Source organism: Lissotriton vulgaris, chromosome 6, assembly GCF_964263255.1.
Source record: "Lissotriton vulgaris chromosome 6, aLisVul1.2, whole genome shotgun sequence".
Classification (NCBI taxonomy): domain Eukaryota; kingdom Metazoa; phylum Chordata; class Amphibia; order Caudata; family Salamandridae; genus Lissotriton; species Lissotriton vulgaris.
The window spans coordinates 599,776,395-599,793,481 of NC_141694.1; the positions used below are offsets into that span (position 1 = coordinate 599,776,395).

The window sequence follows — 17,087 nt, forward strand, 5'->3', positions numbered from 1 at the left end:
GCACCTTCTTCCTGTCCCTCCCACACCCCCACCTCCCTTCCATCCCCAACCCCTCCTGCCGCCTCTTCTCTCCAGCGCCAGCTCTCACTTTCCTCTCCGTGGTGGAGCAGTTGTTGTTTTCTTATTCGCGCAGGAACAGGAAAAGCATAGCTGAGCACAAATAACAGATTAAATGAATTAGATTTAACAACAAAGCTGAGAGCGTGCATGTTAAAAGGTGGTTCTGACACTCTGGACTGCCCAGATTTTTTGCTTTTTGAGCACCCATTTGTTGAGCTTTACTGTGGGAGAGCCTAATAAGTTGGGACTCCCCCACAGTGATCTCGTGATGAAAGAGACTGCATGTGGATTTTACTGGTGTCCCCCTAGCTTTACTAGGCAGCTGCGCAGCAGATGGAATAAGGGACATCGGGCTGGTTACATGCAGACACGTGCGTGTGCACACGTGTGTGGGCTGCGCAGGGGAGATTCCCGGTGTGCGCTGTCCAGGAGCTGCTACAAAGTGAATGGAGTGGCAGGACTTAAGCAGAATTGGGTGTTGACATGGAATAGGCTTTATACAGTGGAAAGAAACATGCCATGGAAAGTAAGTGTGCTTTACAATGTTTATTCCATTATTCTCTTATGGGAATAGGGAGCACATGGGCTAGTTTTACTTTCCTAGGTCCTACAAATTCCATACATGCACCAAAGTCCACTGTAACCTATGTGAGAATAAGTATTCGGCAGAGTCCAAAGTCATATTTGTACTGCTTTTGGGTCACCCAGAAATGTTATATTTCTCTGAGTCAACCCATAACCAGGGCCTGGCTGGGGGCTGACCCCAGGAGTCTTGATTGATGACATTTCCTCCAAGCAGAGAAGATAGGTGGAGCTACAGGCTAATCCATCAGCAGCTGGCACCTGGTGCCAGGCACCTAGCTGCACAAGGGAGAAAGCAGCTCTCGGGGGAAGGGCTTTCAGAGACCATGTGGCAGGAGCCCTGGACGACGCCATCTTGAAGCAGCCCAGAGGCCTGGGCAGGAAGGAGGGAGCAGGGGCTGTGAAGTGATGTGTCGCTGTTTAATAGGACAAACAGAGGTTTGTCCTATTAAACAGCGACACATCACTTCACAGCCCCTGCTCCCTCCTACCTGCCAGCCTCCTTCCCAAACTTTAAAACGTGTTTGCACAGCAAGAGAAGCTCACTCTGGGATGTGGTCTGATGAGACAGAGGGTGCTGGAGCCTGGCGCAATGGGCAGTTGGATGGTGGAATCGCCTGACTGTCCCAGGATCCTAAACAGCGCCGGGAGAAGAGACCACCAAAACCAGTCCGCAGAAGCAAGGGCCTCTGCGCAGGGTGAAGAGAGGCCCAGGAGGAGAGCCAGGCAAAAGGCTGGCGCAGGAAGCCAGTGAAGATCGCTCCCTGCTGAATGCCCCCTCCTTGATGATGATGTGCATACATGGGAGTGGTGGTACTAGACCCCACCCCTTGCGGGAGGGGTGGAGATGTTATGCAATGTCGCAAAATAATTCCAACAGCTTATGTATATTTGTAAATTGGTGCATAGTATTGAGTAGTGTGTGTTTTTTAAAAGTACAGACTGGACAATCAATTATTGAGTGTTATTCCTGTGCACATGTAATGGCGCTTACTAGCCCACAGCACCTCCCTTGAGTAAGCCTCAGACTGCTCTGCAATGCTACCCTCTGAGAGTCATACAAAAAACAAGTTTCCTCTCACACCATAGATCAAACAACCATGATTCTTCCCAAACGATTTTTAAATTATCCTTGGGATATATTTATTTATAATGTCTTACTTTTTTGTATTTGTTTTTACAAAGCATTCAATCCTGTCACGGAACAAACTAGACCAAAGCTCACTTGCCTTCTCTTGTATGTATGTACACATCAATAAACAAAAAGGACATATTTTCAAAAAAACGATGTGCCCGACAATTATATACAGTGCAAAAAACTTAAACATACATTGCATTATTCAATGAAGAATATGTCCAACAGTGATTCTAGGGTACATATAGCATCCAAAAAATTACATCTGGTAAAGGATAGTCCTACTAAATTCTGTCACCATGGAATAAAATGGAGACAGGTTATTACTTTTCCTGCCCTCAAACTGAAATACTTTTAAAGCCAGAGGAGATGTCCGGCGTGGTACTCAGAACTCAGGGATAGAGCCCTATTTCATGGGTTCTATTTAGTCCAATTTCGGGACCTAGTTTAAACTTGGTTCTGTGTGGAGCCTCTCTACAGGTGGAGCCAACGCATTTCGACCTCCTGAGTGGCACGTCTTTATACGAAGGTCTTCATTAGGGATAGTAGGTTTTCAAGGGAGGACTTATGTACCATGTAAACGTCTTGACCCAAAAGGTTGAATTATTTTGTCCTTGTACGCCTCAATGTGGCATGGGCTTTAAGAAAAGCCAAGTGAGCTTTAGCCTAGTTTGTTCCGTGACAGGATTGAATGCTTTCTAAAAACAAATACAAAAAAGACAATGTAAATTAATATAACCCAGGGATAATTAAAAAATCGTTTGGGAAGAATCATGATTGTTTGTTCTATGGTGTCAGAGGCAACTTGTTTTTTTGTATGTAATAGGATTCCAGCCTCTGACCGATCCTAAACTGAATCATTTCCCGATGTGTTACCCACCCTCAGAGTCAGGCGCTACAATCGGGTGTTTGGTTCCCAGTGAAGGACAAATGTAGTCATGCTATTTGTGCAGGCCTCACAGATACTGCCTCGTTTTCCAGCAGTGCATAATGCATATTATTGACTGACACCGTTATACCGGAGCTGCCTACCCCCAGACATTAAATAGTTTGTGTCTGATATGTGACTGCGATTATGGATGTAGACTAATGTACACAATGACAGTGGATTAAATGCTGGAGGAATCACAGGGCACAATAGGAACAGCTATCAGTTGTGTTTTAGCGAGCATGCTTGGTCATGTCGCGAGGACTCTAGGACTGCAGTGCAGATCCCTCCGAGTGCCAAAGCCAGGACACAGACCACCAATTCCTCTCCCTAGGAAAGGACAGTAAGGTGGGAAAAGAAGGGCATTCGAGTGGCGGATAGAGCTGGGACAATAAGGTTGGAGACAATCACCTGCAGAAAAAAATTGTAAGTGCAGAAATAATAACAAAAGACATAGGTAACTAAAGTACCTGTGTTTGTGTGTTCATTTGCTTGCGAGTCCTGATACCGCTACACTACACTGAATTCCTATATTTTAGACTACAGAAAAGAAGGGTATGCCTGACCACTGGGAATCCACCGGTTACGTCAGACAGGCTTTTTTTGAGGTAACCTTCAGTCCTCCATTTCTGACGGTTCAGAATGATCCAATCTGACGTTGCAACTCTGTCACATGCCCAGGCATTGGAGCTAATATCAGTATGGCCGTCAGAATTGCTGCTGCTAACTTAGATTGGTGGATCGAGCTGACTGGTCGTTGCTGCAGTCACAGCGCATACCCACAATGCTCCCGGTCAATCTCACATGACAATATGGGCCAACACTGCGAGAGCCGGACTGCCCATCTGGTGTTTCCCCGATATTCTGCATGCTAGGGTGGGCTGCCATGACCTCACCACCCCTCATGGCCACTTGCAATTCACGGCCTCCAACAGAGTGGGCTCGATTTAACTATTTTTGCCAGAGTTTTCTTTATTTATTTGAAAAGTTTTATATAGTACTTACGAGACCCGGAGGTATCAGAACGCTTTACATTAGGACAAGCATTGCTGCATAGTTACAAGTTACAACGTTGCTAGATGCACAGTTTCAAATCATAGTTACCAGTTGCTGGAGCTCATTTGCATGCGTTAAAAATTAATACTTAAGAGAAAAAGTAGGCAAGGGGAGAGATTCTGGTGAGAGAGGGTAGGTGCAGGAGAGTGAGACCAAGAATGAAAGGGGGAAAGAGGTGGCGGAGGGAGAAGGCAACTTAACCGGGAGACACGGAAAGACAGTGTCCAACGTCCGGTGTGCAGTGATCCCAGTGGAAAAGGTGTGGTTCCCACACCTCCGCTGTGTGTGGCTCCCTACACACTGTGGGCTCTCTCAGAGGGGTCACAGACTCTAGGGCATAAATACTGGATCCCTCCCCAACAAGGAGAAATGGAGTGCTTTGGCAAGGGGCATCATTCCCACAACTCTGCTGTGTGTGAACTCCCTTGACACGGTGGACTATCTCAGAGGGGTCTCTGAGACTCCAGGTAATAAATGCTGGCTCCCTCCCCAACAAGAGAGGGAGCGCTTTGGTAAAGGGCACATGGCTAAAAATAGTTACAAGATACACCGTTTCAGAGCATAGTGACCAGTAGCTGGGGCGCAGTTGCATACGTTAAGAATAAGGCAAGGGGGAGATTCAGGTGAGAGAGGATAGGAGCCGGGGAGGAAGACAAAGAATGAAAGAGGGAAAGTTTGAAGAGTTTGATAAAGCGCTGGCTAGACCCGAAGGTATCAGAGCGCTTTACATGAGATAGGACATTGCATCAGAAACATTGTTACATGGTTACATCAGTTACTTATTAATGCGTACACCTGTCTTATGGGGGGGTGGAAAGGTAGAGGGGAGAAGGCGAACAGGGGTAAGGAATGCAATAGGTATCGCATTACTGAAAGTTTGAGCTACTGGCAATGAGAATAATGATGCAACGGCAACACCTCAGACTTTCATTAATGCGAGACCTAGTGCATTGCAAATGCTTATTTACCCTCTGCAACCCATTAAAGAGGAGGAAAGGCATCATAGGCTGGATCCCATGAGGGTGTTTAGGTATTCTATTGATCATACCAAAAACCTCTGACTTGACAACCAGCTTGTCATAGGCTATCCAGGCAAGACTAAGGTTGGAAAGCAGTCCAGAAGAGGATGTTGTGAAGGTAGAACAATCATCTTGTCAATCAAAATGTGTTCACAAGGGGAAACTTGAGAGGGCATTAGAACTCATTGCACCAGGGTGAAGGATCTATGTCGTTACAACGCGTTATTTTACAACGCATTCCGTTACAACGCGGTTTTTACAACGCAAAAACCATTACAATGCATGCCATTACAACGCATGGCATTACATAGCAGATACTTTTACAACGCATGCCATTACATCGTAAGTATAGGTAAGTATATCTTTTTAAAAAAAATGTAATAAAGTTAATTAAATTAATTTAAATTAATAAAAATAATTAAAAAAATTTAAAACCGTAATTAATTTAATTATAGTAATTTAATTAATATTAAAATTGATATGAATTTAATATATTTAAAGTAATATAATTAATGAAATATAATAAATTTATAAATAGTAAATAATATAATGTAATTTATTACAATAAATATAATTTAATTAAATTATAAATAATACATAATATAATTATATTTAATATAATTAAAAGAATTTAATTAATTAAACATTTTTAAATAATATAATTTAATTATAATAGTTTATTAATTCAATTAAATTAATAATTGTAAATATTGTTATTAATTTAATTAAATTTAATAAAATTAATTTAATTAATTTAATTTATATAAAGTCGTAATACCCCTGTACCCCAAAAACCAAACCCAGCCCTAAAACCTAAAAATACCCCTGTACCCCCAAACCCAGCCCTAAAACCTAAAAATACCCCTGTACCCCAAAAACCAAACCCAGCCCTAAAACCTAAAAATACCCCTGTACCCCAAAACCCAAACCCAGCCCTAAAACCTAAAAATACCCCTGTACCCCAAAACCCAAACCTAGCCCTAAAACCTAAAAATACCCCTGTACCCCAAAACCCAAACCTAGCCCTAAAACCTAAAAATACCCCTGTACCCCAAAACCCAAACCCAGCCCAAAAACCTAAAAATACCCATGTAACCCAAAAACCAAACCCAACCCTAAAACCTAAAAATACCCCTGTACCCCAAAAACTAAACCTAGCCCTAAAACCTAAAAATACCCCTGTACCCCAAAACCCAAACCTAGCCCTAAAACCTAAAAATACCCCTGTACCCAAAAACCAAACCCAGCCCTAAAACCTAAAAATACCCCTGTACCCCAAAAACCAAACCCAGCCCTAAAACCTAAAAATACCCCTGTACCCCAAAAACCAAACCCAGCCCTAAAACCTAAAAATACCCCTGTACCTCAAAACCCAAACCCAGCCCTAAAACCTAAAAATACCCCTGTACCCCAAAAACCAAACCCAGCCCTAAAACCTAAAAATACCCCTGTACCCCAAAAACCAAACCCAGCCCTAAAACCTAAAAATACCCCTGTACCTCAAAACCCAAACCCAGCCCTAAAACCTAAAAATACCCCTGTACCCCAAAAACCAAACCCAGCCCTAAAACCTAAAATACCCCTAAATTTCTTAAAATAATATTTTAATATTTTATATTAATTTTAATATTAATTAAATTAATAAAATAATGTAAAATAAAATTAAATAAAAATTATATACATACCTATACTTACGATGTAATGGCATGCGTTGTAATAGTATCTGCTATGTAATGCCATGCGTTGTAATGGCATCCATTGTAATGGTTTTTGCGTTGTAAAAGTTGCGATGTAGTGGTAGTGCGATGTAAAAGTTGCGTTGTAACGGTGATGCACCCAGGGTGAAGTCTTCAAGTCCAGCTCTGGCAAGTGGAGGACCCATGGCAGTGATCCATGGAACAGCGACTTGGGCTTTCGTCCACACCTTCGCAAAGCATTAATCTTTTAATTTGGTGGTTTAGAGGGTCTCTTCGTGCACTCTATCCTCTATTACCTTAGTTGAACCAGTCCCTAAAACCTTCCTCATGGTTGGGTATTTCTTTTAGAATCTATTGCAAAGGAAGTTACTAACTTCTGTAACGATCTTTGTGGTGGATACTTGATTGACTTGCTGATTCCTCACTGACATTAACCTTCCACCCCTTATTAAAGGCTGATTTTCTGTTACAGTTAAGATAAGATTCCAGGTTTAGGTTTTGCACTGCAACGTGTCAATCTATTGCTGTTCCTGTTTCCTCCTCAAAGATGCACAAAATATGGATGAGACGCTAATGGGCTCCAGTAACCAAATAGTATCATTGCTTCCGAGACCGAGATAAAAACTGCGTCCCCTACCCGTCTGTAGTGCTATTTAAAAGTTTTTGACCTGATGCCTGGGATATTCAAAAGGTGAGCAATCTGCAGGCAGATAGAGTATCCCAATAGGATACCTGCATATACTCGAAGGGTGTTACTCTCTGAATCACAGGATTGTTTTCGGTATTTTTTTCCATCTCCTTGGTTGTATTGATTCTGACATTTCCCAGTCACTTATTGCGAACTTATTCTCATGCTTCCTCGATCCAAACATTGCTATAATTGCTATGGATAGGCCCGTAGCCCTTATTCTTGTCCCCATGTGCATGGATGCATGCAGTTATAATCAAACTTTCATCTCGACAAGCAGCTGTTCGCTCTTGTGCAAAACAATTTTGTGGAGACAGTGCATGCATACATATGGATACCATTGATGTCTTTGGAATGTACTACTTCTATATTTCAAAATGAATAAATATTTTCACACGCAGGTACTCCTGGGAAGCAGAAAGTAGCTGCTTTTCAGGAATACTCTTACAATTGTTTGTGAATTCCAAGAAAGTTGGACATTTGCTCCATTCATGGTAGTAACCTCGAGGAAGTCCATTTCAACTATCTTTGTGAATTAGACACCTTGTTTGCAGACCTGCAAGTTGTAATGTTAGGCAGCTGCAACTAGTCCTGAAACGTGCAGCTCAATACATCTAATAGGAACTACCTCCAGCATGCGTAGTGCAGTTAATGGAAATGTGTTCTCCTACTTAAAGCATCACCCCTAATGTAGGGTCACATGGCAGTAGTAAGATCACATAACCTGATCGAAAATGAACCTGCCGAAAACACAATTCCTCTCTGTTTTCTTTATTTTATAAAACCACAATGAGGCTTTGTGTTCTTGACATATCCATGTTGAAACTTGAAAAGTGGCACTTGGCAATAGTGGCAATGAGATTTAATGTGTTACACTTATTTCCAATATAAAAAGTCTCCACAATTGCTTAAACGTCTGCAGTTTGCCACCGTCATTTTGTAAACTAGTGCTCATTGAACTGTACTTCATTCATCAGTCTATTAGCAGTGCTGAGACCATTAGGGAAGTTGGTGTTGGCAAGCTTTTACAGCCAGTGCTAAAGAATGATCACTTTCCAGTCCATTAATCCAAGATTTTTGGTACATACCTAATATTTGTGCTACTCTCGTTGACCTAGACTGCATGTCTTTTTGTGAAATTATAAAGTGTTTATTGAAGCCCATCTCTGGTGTATTTATTCCATTTGAACACCAGCCTCCCTAAATTTCTGTTTGCAAGGTGGGAAATGGTAATGGGATTATAACTTGATGCAACACAATGTACCCTGCCTTTCCACAGTAGGTGCAGTTTGGTGATAATTACTTAATTGTGCATAAACGTACAGTTTTTTACTTTTTTCCCTAGGAATTTGGTGTTGTCTCAAACACTCGGCTAATCTCTGCTGCTACTTCTGTGTGTAAGTGTCACATACATGGAGGTAAAAATTGGAATACATTTGGGATGTAACATCTTGCAATACATTTCTTTACTGTCTATAAATGTGCTGTCAGGTCGCCACCACAGGTGTCTCTTTTTGACTCATTTTCTAACTTGTGTGTGTCCGTGTTCTGATACAAAGTGTGTCTTCCTTTAAAAATGTAAACACAGTGACTGGTACACAGGGCTGTAGCTTACATAAAGAGAGGCAAGGTTCCACCTCTAGGTGGTGGAAACTACCTTTAAAATTGCCTTTTTATTAGGGGGCTCAAAGTTCTCCAAAGACAAAACTATTTTCTCTGGGTGGGTACACCAACCGTGCATCATTTCTGCTAGCGCAAAATAAGTGGGACTGTGGTTCTGATATGAATGGGTGCTGAGTAGAGTCCATGTTTTACAAACTCTGCCTATTTCACCTTGAGAGTAGTGGGGAAAAAAGCCAAAAGTTAACGAATGGTTTAGTAGATTTATCCCATTTTCGGGTATCCTTTAAAAAAATTATTGAAGCCTGCTAACACAGTGTATATTTGCATCCTGTAAAACGGATGGTCTTGTTGATATGGGGAGCAGGGAGCACATACGCTCTATGGAGATCAACAGTGCATGACTAATAACTGATCTAGAACAAAGCAGATATTTTGTTAAACAGCAAAGCTGGAGTTTAAGGGCCAGATGTATCAAACCGTGTTACCCATTCTGTGTCTATGGGAAAATGTGTTCGTACATCTGGCCCTAAATATGGTCCGTCACATAGTGGCCAGAAGATGGGATATAATGGTAGGTCCTGGCACTTCCTTGCCATCAAAGCCTAAGCGTCTTAAATTGTTTGTGTTGACAAGTTTCATATACAAAAAGGGGAGCAAAAAGGAAAGAATAAGCCAGTTCGCCCTCCACTCAATATAATCTAAAAACCAAAACCCTGGTTATGAAACACAAAGCTACGTCAAAATTCTAGAGGAATGTCACGTTGCTTCTTTATCTTTGCGATACAGAAATGTATATTTAATCATATTTCCCCATGTGTCTGTTTTATAAACATATACACATTTTAGGAAGCAGGCTGGTGTACCAATGATGTTTGAATAGTGTCCAAGTGTTGGGAGTTGTTGTTCCGTTTTTTTTAGTCGTTGAAGTGACAATGATGACACACTGAGCTAATTGGTGAGTACCTGCCAACTGCTCCCAGGGTGTTGCTTAAGTGAGGCACTTCCTCGACCCACCACACTTTTTGTTCTACTATGAACACCTCTTTGATTTAACACTTGTCAAACATCATTTGTACACCAGCCTGCTTCCTAAAATGTTATGTTTTATCAAACAGACAAACACAAACCCTCCTTCCCTCCCTCACTTTAATATTAAGAAAATAAAAGATTGACGCTGGGCGGTATCTCTTTGTGATAGAACATTGAGCTCAAGTTAGTCTTTGATAAGGAGAATGATCTCCTGGACCCCGAATTGCTGGGTCCTTTTGCATAGGTTATCCTCTGTTCCGTGGAGTTTTAAATCGATATTTACCAGGTGGTCAATTTTTGTTGTTTGAGCTGGCGGAGGTTAAAGGTTGTAGGACAGGTGGCAAGTAGGGCACCAGGGGAGGCTGTAGAATCTCTTGAGGGAACATTGCATGCTTCTCTGATGGTGCCTTTTGGGATGAGCAAGAGCCTGGTCTGTGTCTCTACCATACAGCTCCAGCTCTATGGGAAACTGCTTTGATATTTCCTGGGAAAACCACTTTGGGTAACCTGTAATGGAAGCCTTAGACAAAGCATAAACTCATGCAAACGTATGCCATGGAACAAATCTAAATGTTAATATTTTCTGATCTTTTTTTTTTTTTCCTTCCATCCTCCCTGCCAGTAAAAACTAGGTTTTCGTATGCCTTTCCGAAGGAGTTTCCTTATCGAATGAACCATGTAAGTATACAACATATCCTTAAACCTAGCCCAAAACACTCAAATTCTTAAAGCATTGAAGCCCTACAATGTTGCACACTTGCTCAACTATATGATTGTGTAGATGTAATTGTTAGACTGTTGGGTTAAGTTTGTGGTACAGTGGTTTGGCCTCAAAGAAACTATTGAAAAATAAAAAATATTGAAAATGAGTTGGAAAAACGAGCAGTAGTCAACGTTTTGGTTCGTAACTTCTTGTCAGGATGGCCGATTTGCAAAAGCAGTATACCATTATGTCTGCTAGACCCTTATGGCTCCCGAAGAGTTTAGGAGCAATGTTTATGTGTACATTTTTGAATTTGTTAGTTTAAAACGTCTTTATCCTTTCAGATGGCTCAAATGCAAAGAAATACAATAGATAAGAACAAATGTTCTACTGTTCTGTATTACCCCCGATAATAATGGTACCTCAAGTGTGTGGGTAGGCCTAGTTCCTGCAACAGGAAAGGTCCCAAAACACAACCTAAAAACACATCATTGTTTTCACTAAAAACTCACCCCTTTGTTCAATCTAGGTTGCTGTGAATTTTACTCCCTAGCTCAGCGGGCACATAGGAAAACCTAGAATACCGCTACATTTTTTTAAACTAGACACCTAGGGAAATCCAGGGTGCAGGAACTTTTATGGCTCACACCAGCTTTTTTTCAACCCAGAATACCTTGCAAACCTCAAACTTTGACTAAAAGAACACATTTTTCACCACATTTCTGTAATGGAAAGTTCTGGAATCTGCAGGGAGAAATACATTTCCTGCCACTTAGCATTTCCCCTAGACTCCTGTTCAAAATAGTACCGCAGTTATTTGAGTAAGCCTAGTATCTGCGACAGGAAAGGCCCCAAAATACAATGTGGAGACATCAACATTTCCAGTCACAAAATTGATTTGACTCAGCAGTAGATGTAGGAGCGTTTTTTGGCCAGGGATCGGCTGCAACCCAGTGGAATCTACCATAACCAGACCTATCTGAAAACTAAACACCTAGGGTAGTCAAGGGTAGTGTGCTTCCTATATATCCCACAAGGTTTTCTTACCCATAATGCCCTGCAAACTTTGCCCGAAATTGCTAATTTTCCTTGCATTTCTCTGACGTGAACGTTCGGAATCTGCAAGAATCCACACATATTCCTCCACCCAGTGTTTCTCCACTTATCCCGAAAGAAATGCTACCCCACTAATGTGGGTGGGCGGATTACCCGTGATAGACACATATCAATCCAAGGTCAATGGGAGTTTCCCAGAGTAACACACATTGACCCTGATTTGATTTGTGTCTGACAGAGGCACTAGGCCCAGCCACATAAGTGGGGTAGCATTTTTATCGGGACAGGTGGGGGAACAGTGGGTGGTAGGAATTTTGTGGATACCTGAGGTGTCCAAAAGGTCGCGTCACAGAAATGAAAGAAAAATGTGATTTTAGTCTAAGTTTAAGATTTGCACAACATTGTGGGTAAGAAAATGTCATGGAATTCACGCAAAAAAATGTCTGTGTTTGGTAGCTTTCCCTCTGTGGCCACTGAACCTGGGTCTAAACATAAAGACTTTTGGGGGAGGGGGGGGGACATCAGTGTTTCATCTTCTTTATTGTAACACTAATGTATGCAGGGTCTTCTTTATTAGTTCTTTATACCACCTCAGGTTCCATTCAGCTGGAGTCAGCTGTGAAATGTTGGCAAAAAAAAGGCACAGCACATACCAAACGGGGCTGGGGAAAGGGGAAGTGGAATGTACCAATACATAAGATTATAACACACCTCCTTACATAGGGTGATAGAGAGAAGAAGCGGATAACGGAAAAAGGGAGAGAGATAGGGGAGGAGCAAAAAAGGAGGATATGGAAGCAAAAAGGTGCACATAAAAATACAATGAAAAAGCAACATATGAGGTGTGGAAATTACGGCATAAAATAAACATAATTTTAAACAGTAGTCCCTACCCCACACAGGTGATGACTTGGTCCTCTGAGATCTCCGTGGAACGTAAGGTATACCGTTCTCCATTACACTTTTCTGCACAGGACCCACCTGAGACCCTTCTACCTGCTTGTGAGAGCCAATTTTGTCCATACTCCAGGTTTGACCATTTTCAAGATGAACGACATTCCTGCCCACCCTGGCTATTCTGATGGGTTCAGAAAATCTATAGGCTTCCCTCCTACGTGGTTTGGGAAGGTCAACACAGACTCACTCTCCTTCCTCAAATACTCTGGATTTGATATGTTTAGTCAGATCATATCTGTTCTTATACTTGACCTGGTGTTCACCCACTCTCCTGGAAATTTAGTTGCGGTCTACCACACACACACACCCCTCTTCCTCAACCCTGGAGGAGTTAGTCTGGCCTTCGAAGCTCTGCCCTTCAAAGACATGAAAGGGGAAACCCCAGTGACGCTATTGGGGGTAGAAAGATAAGCCCAAATGGTATCCTGCAAAGCAGATACAGCAGGGATTCCCAGGAACTTTGCTCTTGTAGGCATTCTTTGAATATGCTGTTTATCCGCTGTACTAACCCATTGGCGCGGGGACAATACAAAGCAGTCTTATGATGGGTAAATCCCATTTTGGATAAGAACTCTCATGTTTTCGGATGTGAATTGTACCCCATTGTCAGTAACTAGGATATCCGGGATACTTTCCTCAAAGAAAGTTTCTTTCAAAAACTGTACCAGATCAACCTCCGTGTTGATCTGGTGCACACACTTGAAAAACCACCCAATGATTGTGATAATCCACTAATCCCAGGATAAAACGTTCATTCAACTTTTTGAGATTGAGTAGGCTAATAATGTCCAGCGTTAATTTGGACCATGGGCAATCAGGGACTTCTACAGGAGACACTGGGGCCTTCCTCCACCACAGTTGGTGAGCTGGATAAAAAATCTGACACCACATTTTGTGTCCTTGTTACGTATTTGACTCTAAAGTTGTACCCTTTCAGTCCCAAAATCCATCTTTCGATCCTGGGGGTAGTCCTGACTGACCCTTTCGTGGTAAAATCATACATGAGAGGTTTATGGTCCGTTTTTACAGTAAATGGTATGCCCTAAAGAAAAATCGGAAATGCCTAATCCCCCAAAAGCAAGCAAGTGCCTCTTTCTCATCCACCGAGTAGTTTATTTCTGCATCTTTCAACGCACGAGGAGCAAAGACAACAATTTGCTCCTTGCCCTCCACATAATTGGCAAGCGTAGCCCCCAAACCCTTATTGCTAGCATCCGTACACAGCACTGTAGGTTTGGTGGGATCAAACCTGCCCAGAGAATGGGCAGCAACAATTCCCTCCTTCACTGCCACGAAGGCATCATGGCATTCATTACTCCATACATATGGGACCCTGGACTTTAGTAACCTCTGAACGGTTCCACAATACTGGTATAATTGCAGACAAATTTGGAGTAATATTCTGATAAGCCCAGAAACGATTTGAGCTTTTCGACACAAGTCGGGCAGCTGTATTTTGGATTGCCTCCACCAGATCTAATTTAGGCTTGATGCCATCTTGTGAGGTGGTGTGCCCGAGGTACTCCACCCCAATGCAACATTTCTCTTTTTTCTCAAAGTGAACCCAGCCTTTTGAAGATTGGACAACACCCTTCTCAGCCTGGCATTGTGCTCTTCCACATCTTTCCCGTAGATGAGGATGTCATTCTAGAATCACAAACTACCTAGAAGGTCTTTCGGCACATGCTGCATAATCCTCTGGAAGGCAGCAGCCGCTGAACTGAAATGACCCAATGGGAGTCACAAATGATGTAAGGTGACGTGATTCTGGGTAAAGCTCCACTTGGTGGTAGGCAGAGGAAAGGCCCAGAACACTAAAACTGCTCGCTCCCCTAATAAGAGTAAGGACCTCATGAATACTTGGCAGTGGATGTCTGTCCACCCACATGTTCTCGTTGAGATCTCTCAGGTCTACACATAGTCTAATGTCCTTACTGGATGCTTTGGTAGTGAGAACAATCGGAATGAACCACTGGGAACTTTCAATTGGTTCAACACCACCAGGTTCAATCGGTTCAATAGCCTGTCCAGCTCAGCTTGAAGAGGGGCTTGCTTCATGGTTGGAATGAGCCTAACTTTGTGTGCAACAGGTTTAGCGTTAGATTTGAGTTTGACGGAGTGTTAGTAATTTTTTAGCAAACCAAACTCCTCAGAGAAAACCTTGGGGAAATCGTTGCAAACTTCCATCCCCCCAACCAAAGGATCAACCAGAAGAACTTGGTCAGGGCTGTAGGGATCCAACTTGATTCCCAGCTCCCTTTGGTGCTTCCAGCCCAACAAATTAGATCCCTTCTACGTAACATAAAGTTTGCCTACTGTACTCCTACCCTTGAACCCAATTTCCATGGTAGTCATCCCCTGTAAAGGTATGGGGTCCTCATTGTAACCACCCATTTGAATGTCTGGAGGCTGGAGGTCCTCTTGCCAAGAGGAAAATAGTTTTGCAAGCATATTGACATCCACCCAAGTGTGAGGGGAACAAGAGTCCGCAAACAGTGTCGCCCATTTTTTATCTAAAGTGATACTACATGAAGGAAAATCTGTTACATCATTTACATTTTGTATTTGGAATACCAATTTTGTATCGGAAGGTAAGTCATGCTCAATTGACAATACAGGTTTGGAACGCTGTTCCCTACAGACCCTCGCCAAGTGACACACAACAGCCCTAGCTTGACAAATCCCATTGTTCGCCAAGTGACTTGGACTCCCACTTCTGTAGCATTTAAGTTTAGTGCCGAACAGCAGAGTGTTGATAATTTTGTTCTTACTCTCCTTTCCAACATCATGTTAATTTATAATATTGACATCTGCCTGTTTGTCTCCCTCCCCCTTCATAGCAACCATACAATCAGCAGTGGGTTCAAACCCTACCGCTAGATCTGTAGCTTCCTTAACATCAGGGTTAGCCACCAGGAGACTTTCTTGAATTTTTGGGTTGTTGGTGCACCTGACTAACTAATCCCGGATAAGGGAATTTTGAAGACGTAACCTCACATGCTAGGCCTTTTAATGCAGCAACAATAGGTTTTACGTTCTCATTTTTTCCTTGTATCCTCAAACAAATTGTGTTTTTCCTGCACCTCATAGCTTTTCGTCCTGAAATGTTTTTCTAGCCTGTTCACTGTGACCTGGTAGACATTTTCATCTTCGTCACGATCACCATCCTCATACATGGAGACAGAAATGTTATGTTTTGCGACCCCCCTAGGGGAAGTTGTGTGTGTAATTTACGTAATGGAGAACATTTCTCCCCTCCTATGGCAATTAGATAGGACTTCAATAACCCAAACCACTGTTTCCATGGTAATAGAGGTTCTCCCACCTCGGTCAGAAAAGGGGGTGGTTGCGACATGTTCGCTGTGGCCAGAGTTACACACTAGGAGAGACAGGATATGTAACCCTAGAAATACCAAAGAACCTCCCCAAGATACAATACTTGTGTTACATGTGAAACAAAATAACTAACTGTAGAAAGTACTTGAAGAGTTCCCAACAAGGAAAATCAGCGTGATAAGAACTGACAGACAGTGAGTAATACTGCAGGTAGAGCTTGAAATTTGCATAATTAGCTGACAGGCGATGGTTTCTCTTGACATTTCAAATGAGGAAAAGCTGTGCCCATCAGCGAGATCAAACCGAAAGCATTGTGTTAAAAGGGAAGAAAGAAAAATGCAGTTAAAACTGCAGGCTGGGCTCTGCTATGTAGAAAATGACTGACAGACTGACCCAATATTCTGATAGATAGCTGTGCCTACCTATGTGAAAACTGACAGGCGACGATTGTTCTCCCAGGAGGGAAGGTATTCCTGTTTAGAAAGTGCAGGTGGTGCCACACAGCGTGTAAATATTACTGAGGAAAATGCCAATATCACAACAAGGAAAAGCTGTGCCGATCAGCGTGATGGCCAGACGGGCAGCTCAAGGAGTGAAATCACCCTCGTTAGACGAGCGGAACAGCTCACAGCGGAGTCGGGCTCCCACGCTGCATATTTCATAACAAGTAACAGCTGTGCCCATCAGCGTGCAACCTGACCGGTGGCTAAAAGAAGGTCCTCTCTCAGCTGATGAGCAGAATGGCACCGCCCCAGAGGCTGCTGCAACAGATGTTGCCACGCCTTAGAGAAGAGCTCGCTCTGAAGGAAACTGGGATAGGCAGGTAAGGAACAACACCAGCAGTGCAGGAAGAAATGCTGGCATGAAAAGGCTCTCCACAAGGAAGTCTGAAGCGGGTAGAATACCGAGCGATCCGGAAAAGGAAATTGGACCGATCAGCTACTTCCATAAGGAAAGAACACGGTGGCTCACAGTGGAGACATGCTCCCACGCTGTCACCCCTCAGACTAGACGGAAGACAGCTTAAAATAATAAACCAGCTACGGGCTGCTCCAATTGGGCAGGAGTATGAAAATAGCAACCGAAGCAGTAAGGTCGGAGCAGAATAAGGTACTCACAGGTTTGCTTAAACGAGATCTTGAGAATTTGGTGTACAGCTGGCACTGGAGAAGGCATTGGGGGTGATGGTGAACCGTCCCCATGTTACAATAAAGAAGA

General features: G+C 42.7%; 1 protein-coding gene across 1 annotated transcript in view; it reads left to right on the plus strand.

The window, feature by feature from the left end:
* The window catches only part of CCNC (cyclin C), a 244,464-nt gene that overhangs the window by 115,191 nt on the left and 112,186 nt on the right, over positions 1–17,087 (plus strand). Inside the window, exons 5-6 of the mRNA XM_086926620.1 lie at positions 8,511–8,562; positions 10,440–10,495. Coding sequence (XP_086782746.1) covers positions 8,511–8,562; positions 10,440–10,495 — 108 coding nt within the window. The remainder of the gene's footprint in view (positions 1–8,510; positions 8,563–10,439; positions 10,496–17,087) is intronic.